Here is a 12,596-nt window from a genome sequence, read left to right as displayed (position 1 = left end):
AATCTTTCCAATTAACTGCTAGATTCAAAAATCTTCTGGAGATTCACAGGATCATTGCCTTGCCCATCTTCTACACATAACTGTATAGCTTGTCACTGTCATGTTTCCTAGGTCTTCTCCTTTTCCTCTCTTAATTAGTTAGTCCTCGAGTTCCTGCTTTCCTTTTACTTGCATTATACCTTTCTATTTCTATTTCTTCTTTTGAGTTCTTATACTAGGGAAACTATATGATATTTACACATGTGTGTCTGGTTTATTTCACTTATGAGCATATCCTCAAGTGGCATCCAATTCAATATTAAGGCTTCAAGCTTATCATTCTTTATAGCTGAGTAATACTCCATTGTGTAAAAATACCACATCTTTTTCAACCATTCCTTAGGTGATGGGCACAGAACAGGATTATATTCTCTTAGTGTTTTGAGGCAGGCTCTCACTGTGTAGTTTAGTTGGACGTTGAACTCACTATAGAGCCCAGGCTGGCTGGTCCTGCACTCATGGCAGTCCTCCTGCCTCAGCCTCCTGAGTCCTGGGGTTACAGGTGTGCCCCACTGTGCCTGTCTCTAGAACAGAAATTTATTGGCTCACAGTAATACAGGCTAGAAGTCCAAGGGGGAGGGATAGGCTGCTTCTGTTGTAATGGAAGGTCAGCGGGCAAGAGGAGGGGCAGTGAGTCATCCTTCATCCGGAATCTACCCCGTGACCTTCCCCCGACTCCAGTGATAATACCATTAACATGCTCTAGCTGGCTCGACCCTGCCACGCGTGACGTCCCGCTGGGTATCTTGTGCCCCCGGTAGTACAAATAGATCTAATCACTTATATTGGTCTTTTTACTAACAAATGAAAAACACCCCAATGGGACAGTCATGCATATACTATAGTGGTTCAATCCCCTGGCTGGGAGACATGGATTACAACCCCACTGTGAACATGAGCATGTTAATCCATTCATGCGCAGAGCCATGGTGGCCTAAAAATCCTCTTCAAGTTACCACTTCTTGACACCGTTGCCCTAGAGCTTGAGTTTCCAACCTGTGGATTATGGGACACACTGGAATCACAGCAGTGGATCAGGACATTCTCTTGGAAACACACCGTTCTGCTGGTGGGAAGGAGCAGAGCGCAACCAGGACCTCACTGGGTGCCATCGCACAGGACTGTCCACAGCAGGCATGGGCCAGGGAGGGTGACTTCCTCCTGTGCCTCTCTCACCCTGGCCCTCATGTGCTTGGCCCACTCGTGACTCCAGCCCTGTGTCTGCCCATGTGTCCTACTGCGTTTGTGACATCTAGCTGACTTCACCATTTATATGCAGAGTATCTTGGTCTTCCTCTGCGCTCTTGCTCAGCTGTGCTCTGCATCCATCGGCACTACTTGCGGGCTAGATTACAAAATACGCGATGGCTGAGAGGCCAGCGAAGTCATGGTTTCCCCCCATGACTATCGAAGACATCAGCATCAAAATGGTGTCACTTAGGTCAGGTCCTAACAACATCAAGTAGGAGGCCATCCATATTCCTGTGACAAGAACCATCGTGAGGAATTCCTCCGAACTGCAGCATTCCAGTCAGCCTCTTGCCCCGGGGACACTTGCCTGATGATGGTGGTCTCCGCCAGACCAGCATCAGCCCCTGGAGGGAGCCCTCATCCCCTGTGCCTTTTTTACAAAACAACTTCATGGGTGTCTCTTCTTGGGTCTGTGGCTGGAGCTCGGTGCGTCCTTAGTGTGTACAAGGCCCAGGTTCCACCCTTACAAGCAAAGGTAGAGTTTCCACTCACCCCGTCCTCTTCTGAGGCCCCCGGAGCCCCCATCGCATGCGTGTCTCTAGATTGTGGTCTCTTCGGGGCCCCAAATAAACTCTTCATTTGGAAAGTTGGGCTCTCTGCTGTGCAGTTCAAGGTGACCAGCCTGCATTTTTCTGTTTCATCTCCTACCTTCTGCGATCCCCTCCTACTTCCCTTATTATGAAACCCATTCTTTTTAGAAAACACGAAATCTGGCTCCACGTCCTCCTGCCAGCTGTGTCACACTCACACTTGGGCCTTATTTCTCTGCTCCCTTAAAGATGCTCAAGAATGATGTGCGTGCTGCTCCCGAGGCCCTGTGAGGAGCGGGGGCCCCCTTGCACCAGGCCCGTGCTGCGCCTCTGGGGCCTCAGGAGCAGCCTCCTGGCTGAGTTCGCTCTGGTCCGGGTTCTACACAGCGCCAGCCGGATTCTGCCCCTCTGACACCAATGTGTCCTGCTTACCCTTCGGGAGTGGGGCTACTTTTCCCACAGCACCCTTCACAGCATTTGTGTTATTTTTGGACTTGGGTCCAAACAGAGCAGAACAGAATTTATGTCTGTCTGCCTCTGAACTTCAAAGCCTTGGCCTCGCAGCCTCCTCTTGCTGTTTTCCACGGAACCCCTGGTCCCCCTGCTCGGTTGTTGCTCCGGGCATGGGGGGTGAATGTCTGCAGGGGGGTGCGACACGTTCGTGTCAGGATAGCTTTAAAGAGGACAGGCCTGAGTATGGCCCCCGCAGGCTCTGCCAAGCAGCTGAGTAAACTGCGCTTAGCTGTGCCTACTGTTTATTTTAGGGAAAGATGACAATAGAGTTCCCCTCTAACGCTAAATAGCCCTGCAAACAGGAAAAATGGTCTATCCCCATGGAAGAAATCTTAAACTTTTCCCTTGAATGTTTCACTGGGCTCGTAAAAATAATTTGCAGACTAGAAACGAATTTCATTCATTTGTCACAGGCTGTCTTTGGCAATCTCAAAAGGGGGTGTGTCGATATGGGAAACTTTTTAAATCAAAACTAAATCCCTTCACCTGTTTTTTTCTGTTTCGCGAGCTTGTGATGCTGGCGAATGTCTGAGTCTCAGTTTCTTTAGCTGCAAAATGGAGATAATATTATATTACCACATTTCCCAAAAAATAAGACCTAGCCAGAAAATAATCAACCTTGAAAACTAGAGATTGAAAATACCAGCCCCAGTCAGACTGTCCTCACCTCACTTGCCTTCCAAAGGAGCCAATGAGCAAGAGAACAGCGGTGTCCGTTTAAGCTCTTCTGACTGAGTCCCTTCCCATGAGGCTGAGTGTGGCATTGTCCACATGTGGCATGGTGACAAGGCTCAAAACAGTTGAAATGCTCAGCCTGCTTTTTCTCTTTGTTGTTTCATTTATGTATTTGGTACAGGGTCTCACTACGCAGCTCGGACTCATAGTGATCCTCCTGTGTTTCGCCTCCCCAGCGCTGGGATTACAGATGGGTGCCACCATGCCTGGGCACATTTGCCAGCTCAGCGCACCCTGGGGATGGAGCCAGCGCAACTTGGGGGACCAGGGTTCGAATCCTGGTCCCTGCGCTTACCAGCCCAGCCTATTTTTAATGCTAATGATATTTTTATCCCTCTAAGATGTCACAACAAAATACTTCAAGCCTCACAGGATTTTATTTTATTTTTTTTGTGGCCAACATACAGCCCTCCACGTGGGGCAAATGACCAGCCGCGCATTCTAGTATGGAGGCCTGGGGCTGTGAGTCAGGTTCAGACTGGTTCTGAGACACTTGAAGGTGACTTCTGATGACAAGTGAGGGAACAGCAAGAAACCCCCCATATGCGCCATCTTTCTGTGGCCCCTGGGCTTACATTGGTCACAAAGTGAAAATATAAAAGTATTCCATGTGTGGTGCTGTGTCTGTAGTCTTGACTCCTTGGAAACTGAGGCTGGGAGATTATCTGAGCCTAGAGATTTAGAGCCAGGCTGGGTAACATAGAAAAAATATTATTTCCTGGGGGGCAGGGAGAGTCAGGGAGACAGATGGAGAGGGAGACAGGGAGAGGGAGATTGATGGATTCTTTATGCTCAATGGAGGGAAAGGGCGTGAAGATCCCCAGCAGGGGCTCACAACTGTGCTGGAATGTACTTTAAGAGGCACGGAGCTACTGGTGTGGTGGTGCACACCCATAATCCCAGTGCACAGGAGGCTGAGGCAGGAGGATCTCTGTGAGTCCGAGACCAACCTGGGCTACCCAGTAAGTTCCAGGCCAGTCTGGATCACATAGTGAGATCCTGTCTCAAGCAAACAAAAAAGACTGAAGGTGCCCTGTGGTGGTACAGTCTGTGTGAAAGTCCTCCCCCCCCCCAGCATGGGAGGTGGGGCTGCACTAGGAGAAAAGCGCAGGCTGCCCAGCAGCATGGTGTGGCCTCTCACTTCTTACTTCATGGGTGCTAACAGGTGACTTTCATGTTTTGGTTTCCAAAATGATTTTTAGGCAAGACACAATGTCATTGGTATGCCGCGGGCCCTGACTTCAATCTCCCTGTTCCTCGCTGCTGTCTGCCTTCTACTTTAGAATTCACCAGCCAGAGAGTAGGCTGTTAACAATCGCATTAAAAACAAACTAAGGCACTAGTCAAATAAATGAGTGACTATTGAAATAAGTGAAGTGGTATTGATTTGTAGTTTCTCCTGATTTCAGAAAGGGTTTGATAGGAGAAGCAAATAGGAGGGTTTGGGGCAAGCTGGCGTCCTCAGAGGACCTTGTCAGCCATTCACCTACCTGTGCCCTCCATCTGTCCCTGGGGGGTTGCATGGGCGGAGTGCACCAACTTTGGCATTTTTCATTCTGATGTGGGGTGAACAGATTGGGACTGAGGTGGGATGGCAGGTGGGTCACTGTGCCATGTACTCTCTCTTTCAGAGACTCTGACCTATTTTTGTTGGACACCCGGGTCGTGTGGGCCTCAGAAGAAGGCTGGCTGGAATTTGACATCACAGCCACCAGCAACCTGTGGCTGGTGACACCGCAGCACAACATGGGGCTCCAGCTGAGCGTGGTGACGCAGGATGGTGAGCTGGGTCTCCACGCCACCGACATCTGGCCCGCGGTGCTTTATTCGCTTCCCCTCCTGCTGTTGTGGTGGAGCCCTGGTTTATTGTCCTGTCCTCGGCTCCAGGGTGACCTCATTTACTGTTCCCTTGTGGCTGCCATTGGAAACCAAAACCCTTTCAGCAGGGATGCGGAGTCTGGCTTGGCCCACATCCCTCAGACCCAAGAGTCATGGAGGGGGACAGATTTCACTGGCAGAGGCAGGGGATGTCGGGAGAAAGGAAGACAGGAGCCAGGTCCGCCCGGGGGCCCTTCCAGTCCCCTCCCTTCCTGCAGCTGCAGAGCTCAGGGTCTTCACTTATATAGTCTTCTCCCTGATCTGGGAGAAATAAGATAAGAAGGAAAGAGGGTGTGTGGATAAATAAGCCCTGCAGAGTCAGGAGCATTCCTGGAGGTCACCTCACGGTGTCTCTGACCCATGTCCTTCCTTGAAGGAGTGAGCTGGTTCTGCCCATCCGAAGGGAGCCCCTGGGGTTGGGCATGCATGAGGCTCCTCCCTCACACCTGTTCCTCATTACCCCTTGTGGGCTCCCAAGAAGGGTCACTGCATGGTGTCGCTATGGGACTAAGGTTCTAGGGAGTCAAGAGGGCTGTGCTCTGGTTTGCATTCAAGGACTCCATGTCAATCCCCGCACTGCGGGCCTGGTGGGCAGAGACGGCCCTTACGACAAGCAGCCCTTCATGGTGGCCTTCTTCAAGGTGAGCGAGGTCCATGTACGCACTGCCAGGTCGGCCCCTGGCCGGCGCCGCCAGCAGAGTCGCAACCGCTCCACCCAGTCCCAGGATGTGTCCCGGGTCTCCAGTGCTTCGGGTAGGTGTGAACATATCCCCATTGGCCTTGCTGACAACAGAGTTCTGGCCACTGGCTTTGGAGGCTGACAGCTCCTGCCGGGCAAATGTGGTGCCCCAAGGTGTCCTTGCATGAGGGCAAATGGTCAAAGTCATGAGCTATCTAAGTGGGTTCCGGGGGGCCCTCACAGCTGGACACTTGTTATCCAAAGACCCCGGCTGCAGGCATCCTCTTCGGTATGAGGCTGAGCAGCCCCAATCTGAAGTGCTTGGGGCCAGAAGTACTTTAGATGCTTTCTTTGTTCAGATTTTGGGATATTTTCATATGCATAATGAGATATCTTTGGGGCAAGAGCCAACCCTAAATGCAAAGGTCAGGTATGTTTCGCAGTTGCCCCACACCCAGCCTGAAGGTCATTTACGCAGCTATTGTAGAGCGCTCGTGCTTTATCTGTGACCTATCACATGCAGTCAGGAGCTTGATTTTTCTCCATATGGCATCGTGTTAGCACTCAAAAGGTTTCAGGTTTTGGAGCTTTTCAGGTTTCAGATTTCTAGATTGGGTCGCTCAGCAGGTACACACAAACCTTGTGTATTTGTGCAGCGCGGACTTGTGTTTATCAGCGTCCTTGGCTGGCAGTGACAGAAAGTCAACACCAATAGCCCTGGAAAGAAGATGTCATTGAGCTGGGAGTTTCAAAGATTCTGGCTTTTGGCTTGGTTGAATCCGTGGGCTCAGGTGGTGTTCAGAGTCTCTCTTTCTCCTTTTCTATTTTCTTTTGTTGGTGGTATTTTCAGAAAGAATCTCTCTGTGGAGGCAAGAATGCAGTGCACAGTTCCAGGCTTTGTCACCCTTGGCAATCTTTACTGCAGATGGAGAGAGAGCCCTCCTTTCATCGCAGGTTTGGTGGAGTGTGTGTGTGTATGTGTATGTTTGTGTGTGTTTAGGGCCAGGGATGGGTCTGCCTCTGTACCTATGAAGCAGGCAAGGCCACAGGGCAAAAGAGTAGGAATCTGAGTCTCTGGTAGTGTCCGGCCCATGCCGTGCCCTGGGGCTGGGGTGGGGCACCACTGCGGTGGTGCAGCTAAGAGTCAGGGAGCAGACCTGCCCTCCTGACAGTCATTCCTGCAGCCCTGGGGTAGAACTGAATTTGCAAGCAGAGAACTCCTCAGCACCTCGTTGGTAGCATTAGACTCCGGACAAACCTAACCTTTGTAGATTCAGTTTTGACATCTGTAAAGTGGGGATGGTAGGTGCCTCCCTGACTGGTTGGAATTAAATGAAATTCTCTTGATCTGGTTGAAAATGGCACTCACAGACATTTTGCATCCAGCTGGAAAAAGTAGGTGCGAGGTGAAAGTGAAATAGCGCTGGAAGACCCATTTACGTTTGCAGGTGGCTGTTTATGAATGTCACTTTTATTGCCTGGAAAGAGTTAATGCAACTACCCAAAGTGCTGGGTTTCTCTGGGGAAAATCCTAAATTTTAGGTTCTGACTTTATGAGCTGTCTCTTTCCCTGGTAACTTAACTATGGAACTTGAGACCCACCACCCAGTGGGATGTGACATTGTGTTTCTGGTCTTGCTGGTGTTTCTTGGAAACCTTGCCCAGCATGGGTGTTCCTGCATTTACCACTACAAACAGTTGGGACAGGGGCTTGAGAAGGAGGAGGAGACGTGCTTGGTTTCTTTTATTCACTTCAGAGGCAGCGTGGGGAGCGGAGCTGAAGATCTGCGGTTCCCTCTGGGGCACAACGTGGCGTCTGCCAGCGGAGGGCTCCAAGTCATTCATGACCTGTGGTCAGTCAGTTCTGGGCCTTCAGACGCGGAGGCAGCTCTTGAAATGCTGATTGCTTTCTAAACTTCAAACCTCACTTGATTAATTCAACGCCCACCCCACCAGCCCACTATATGCCTATCAATTTTTTTAAATTGAGAAAACATGTTGCCACTGATTTGGATTTTAGCAATGTCACCCAATTATTATTTTCCAAGGCTCTTTCAGTTTTTTTTTTTTTCAATTTGATGAGTCAAAATTAAATATGGACACTACAGTGGATCTAATTTCCAATAGGATGCAAATGTCTCTGTTGCATGGTCCCCACCCCCTGCCCCCTAAGCCAGCGCTTCCCCATTTCCTTTGCTCCTTTCAGCAATCCTAGGGCAGAAGAATTTATACCAGATCCCTGTCACCTCACATATTTGCAAGTCCCCAGAACGTGTTGCGATAAAGGGTGCTTGCTTCTTGGTGTCTTGTAAGCCCCTCACCAATGAGAAGCTGCTCACTGTCAGCCCAGGGTACTAATGTACATGTTGGGCCCCTTGTTCTTCTGCAAAGCAGAGTGTATATGCAGGAGAGATTTCTGTGCGAAAAGGGATTTCTAGGAAGCTGGTTACCTGGAGAATCAGGTGTGTGGTCTTAGCTTCTCTTCTCAGGGCCTGTGATGCCACAGGTTGCTGGGCCTTAGAGAATCAGGCTGAGGTTTTGAGGTGGAAAATTGTAGTCGCTGGTGTGACTCCAGCAGGCTTCCCCCTTGTAAATCTCTGAGTGCTGAAGGGAGAAATTACTTTGCCTCTGCTGCCCCCGATGTGTGCTCCTGGGGAACTGATACTCTTCTACCATCTAAGCAGCCACCTTTCAAAGAAGCCCATGGGGAATTGTCTTGCAACTGGGTAAAGAACTTAACACTGGGCCGGGGAGACAGCTCAGGGGCATAAGCGCCTGCCTGGCAACCACAAGGTCCTGAGTTCAATCTCTGGTACCAAACCAACATTTATCAAATTGGCTGTCATGGATGTTCTGGGAGCTGAGCTATGAATGCCTGAGACCCAACTGGTCCACTACAAGGGAGGACCGAAGAGTCCATCTGCCACCTCCCCGCACCCCAAGGTCTAGGCTAACATTCATAGTTGGCTTTCAAGCTGGACTTTGCCAACTTGTGTGCTGGACGGTGGGTTTGAACAGTGTCCCTGTGCCCTTGCTTCTGCACAGCTGCATGTGCTGGGTGGGCTGCTCGTCACCTGTGGGCTGGCAGAGCCTCTGTTTTACACATTTGCCTGCTGCTGGACCGAGCCCCACTGTGCAGCCCCCAGGAGTTCTAATGCATCTGACAGTTATTTTGCAGCCTTGGGCTCTAACCATCTCCTACATCTGTGACACCTGCCCTTGGCTTCTTTAGCTCTGTTTTAGGCATCTCTTGCTACCTGATGCCCTCTTCCTCTTTGATGGTTTCTTAGAATTCATTATAGTAAGGCCCTGAGTCATGAATGAGTTGGATTCTGTTCTGGGAAAATGTTCCTAAGTCAGATTAGTTTGTAAGCCTGGCAGAGTGACTCTTATATGTTTTTGACACAAACAGTATAAAGTATAAAAAACAACCCACATGTAGAACTACTGTAGATAAGCTACTTCTTACTTTTACAGTTACCTTCAAATGGTGACATAGTACAGTACAACTGGCAGCTAGGGGATGCGAAGGGACAGAAGAGCATCACAATGCTAACTGGAGGCAGAGGGCAGGTGGAGCTGAAGGACCACCAGCAGAAGCAGGAGGTGGAGGACAACGTGGAATTTCACTCCCGCCTGATGCTGATGACGCAGGCTTATCACTGGACTCAATTCTGTCAGCTCTGTAGTCTGAGGTCTGTTTACATCTGTGAAAGTTGGCAATTTGAATGTTGGTTAAGTTGGAGACCTGCTGTGTTTTGTCCTCTGACTCCGTTTGGTCCGTGCACTTGGAGCTCTATGAATAATGCCCTTGGAGGGTAACTCCCCTTGGTGACTCTACGCTGTGATCAGCTACTTCTCTGAATCTTTCCATGACAATTCTAAGCAGGAAGAGGTGGTTAATGCTATTTCAAATCAACTAGTGAATCAGGTGTTCTGCTGCTGAAGTAGTAACTTCGGCTTAGTGTTCGTATTGTCGGATGAGCATTGGGATGCTGTCTGTGACTTTCAACGCGCGTGCGCAGTCAGGCGGACTCTCTTATTCTTGCTTATGCTTTCACTGCCCAGCTCTGCCAGCTGTCTATACCCCACATGACCCTGCGTGCTCTTGGGCACCAGCCTGGCCTTGCTCCAGTGCTACCTGTGAGCATTTCTTGGGGTGAGTGCTCTTTCCATCTCTTCCTCCCCCCGAAGCATGCATCCCCAAGGGCCTCAGAGAAAACATGGCTTCTGGACAGCTAGGTGCACTGTGGACCTTCTTGTTGACAATTCTGATCTCCTAGCCCTGGCACCTGACAGTGGGGACAAAGGCGTGTGCTTCCAGTGTGACAGAGATAACCAGAATGGATCTCTTTGAGTACCTTAGTATGACTACACAATCTTGTGCTCTATGGATTTCTTTCTTTTTTCTTTTTTTTTTTTTTTTCAGAACCAGGGATTGAACTCAGGCCCTTGCGCTTGCCAGGGAAGCGCTTATTCCACTGAGCCATCTCCCGGCCCTTGCTCTATGGATTTCAAGGAATTGCAGTCCACACACTGGGGTCTCATTTTTACGGTGTCCCCACTACTTGTCTTTGACTCCCTGGGTTGGGGGTGTCAAAGCTGGGTGGACCTCCAGGGTTTTAGGAACTCAAAATTACAGCCATTGCTTCTTCATGAGGGTCTTGATCTTGAGTTCAAATTGTAGGGCGTGTGGCTTTGTTTGCAGGTGTCTTGGTTAAGAAGTAGAGGCCTATGCAGAACACCCTAAATGAAATCAATTGTGAGTTCTCCACAGGTATGAGGAGCAGGTGTAGGGGGAGTGATTGTAAAGTTAGAATCATTTTAAACCCCATTTTTTTTTTTTTCCTGATCAAGTCGGGTTTATTTAGGGGAGGTGCTGGGTGTATATAGTGGAGGCATAGGGAAATGACGTCAGTGGGTAAAAGGCATGAGTAACTAGGCAATCGGGCTATGACAGGAAGTCCCACCTTTAAACCCCATTTTTATCAGGCTTGACCCTCCTTCACGACTGAACCTGTTAAAGATGATGATCACTGTGGCCAGGAAGTCCCCTTCCTTCTTGCACACTCCCTAGTGCCCGACCTTGAGTGTGCAGGTGGCTGGTGATGGAGGAAGACAATATAGTTGAGCATCTCTAATCTGAAAACCCAAACTGCAAAAATGCTCGAAAGTCTGAAGCTTTTTCAGCTTTCTGGCAGCACTCAAGAAGTTTTAGCCTCTGGGTGTTTCGATCAGCAGCACTCCCTTTGGCAAAGGCTATGCACATAGTCCAAACTCTGAAACACTTCTGGTCCCAAACCTCTCTGATAAGGAGCACTCAGCCCGTGATGAAAAGGGGCAAGCGTGTGCTGCAAGATGCCCAGGTCACCAGCAGTGACCAACCCTGAGAGGTGTAGGGGCGGAGGAGAATGCTACATCTAGGCAGAGCAGACAGAAGGCATTTAGTACACAGGGGATCCTAGAGCCCAGACTTTAACAGGTGGTCTTGTCTATTTTGTAAGACAGTTAAGTAATCCTTACTTAATTCCATAGTATAATTAAGTCAAAAGCTAAGAAGAGACCAAAGTCCCTCCCTGATTAAATAGAATCCTTTTTTATTTTTAATGTATTTAGTACAGGGTCTACAGGGTCTCACTACACAGATCAGACTTGTAATGATCCTTCTGTTTTCAGCCTCCCAAGCGCTGGGATTATAGGCGCGCTCCACCATGCTCAGTCTCAGTGACATCTCAGCGCGCCCCGGGGGCAGGGCTGGCATGACACTCCAGGGATCCAGTGAGCCTTTGAATTCTTGGCACAGCAGTAGAAATGTGGCCCCGAGTGGTGATGCTCCAGGTTGTAGAAAAACCTAGACTCTGGAAAGCGAGTTGTCCCCCAACCTGTTGATAGCAGACACCAACATCTCAGTGTGGTCCCCTGGCCTCCCCTGGTGTTTGTGACACAAGGAGCCTCCTGTGTTTCCCTCAATGGTGGTATTGATCGCGCGAGGCGAGTGGGAGCCAGAGACTTGGTTTGGATAAGACGGGCCGATAAGGCCTTGGAAAGAGCGGCCAGGCTGATGAAGACAGTGGCGCCAACCTACCAGCCGGCACTTTGTCCTTACCATGGCCATTCTAGGGGAGAAAGGACATGACAGTAGTCAATTGTTCCCTCTAAAAAACAAGCTTCCTCTGGGAAGAGTGTGTGGCCTGGGTGCAGAGAAGGACAGTGCGGAGCAGGCCGCTCTGTCCCGAGTGCCGTGCTAGTTATTTTCCTACGTGCCACTGCCGAGCAGTCAGCCCATGGTAGTCCATGGAGAGCCCTCTGCTTGGAAAGGACAGCAGCTGGGCTGCCTGGAACTTGGGCTGGGCTTTAGCAGCTCTGACACAGGTGCCTCTGTGTCTCTAGAGGCCCCTGTGATGTTAATCCTGCAGCTACGTGGCCGCCTGAGAGTCACAGGGGTGCCTGCGCCTTCTCTGCAGTCCATGATACTCCCTGAGGTTCTCTGCCCTCGGTGACAGGGGAAGCCTGCGTATCCCTGAGCTTTCGTGGCAGTGAGTGGTCCAAGCTCTCCCACCACTGGATCTTTTGCCCTTGGCTGTGTGTGTGGACACAAACAGGGCTGGATGACTTGGCTCGCATATCCACTGCGGGGCTTGGGACGTGGTCCCCTCAGCTCATGGGATAGCCATTGTGCGCTTGGTGTGGGAGCTGCCTGGGGTGACACAGTCCAGCCAGCTGCTCCCTAGGGGTTGGGGTACCCTGGCCCTGCTGTACTGGATGTGAGTGTTTCTTCCTCAGTCTGTTATATGTTACAGTATATGACTTCCCCTCCGCTTCATCTTCCGTCTCTTTGTCCCCTTCCCTTTCACAAAGGATCTCTTTTTCTATTTTGTTTTAACTTTTATGTTGCTCTTTAGTTACATTTTGGGTTTCTCATAGAAGACAAGCCATGTAATATTTTAGTTTGTGTACCTGATTTATTTCAT

The 12,596-nt window shown here is 50.0% G+C and overlaps 1 protein-coding gene across 1 annotated transcript in view; it reads left to right on the top strand.

The window, feature by feature from the left end:
• The window catches only part of Bmp6 (bone morphogenetic protein 6), a 164,592-nt gene that overhangs the window by 143,305 nt on the left and 8,691 nt on the right, over positions 1-12,596 (top strand). The window contains exons 3-4 of the mRNA XM_004628376.2: positions 4,700-4,848; positions 5,502-5,699. Coding sequence (XP_004628433.1) covers positions 4,700-4,848; positions 5,502-5,699 — 347 coding nt within the window. The remainder of the gene's footprint in view (positions 1-4,699; positions 4,849-5,501; positions 5,700-12,596) is intronic.

The sequence above is a fragment of the Octodon degus genome, unplaced genomic scaffold, assembly GCF_000260255.1.
Source record: "Octodon degus isolate 3935 unplaced genomic scaffold, OctDeg1.0 scaffold00023, whole genome shotgun sequence".
NCBI lineage: Eukaryota > Metazoa > Chordata > Mammalia > Rodentia > Octodontidae > Octodon > Octodon degus.
Note: the sequence above shows the minus strand (reverse complement) of the source record. Positions and strands in the feature narration are given on the sequence as shown.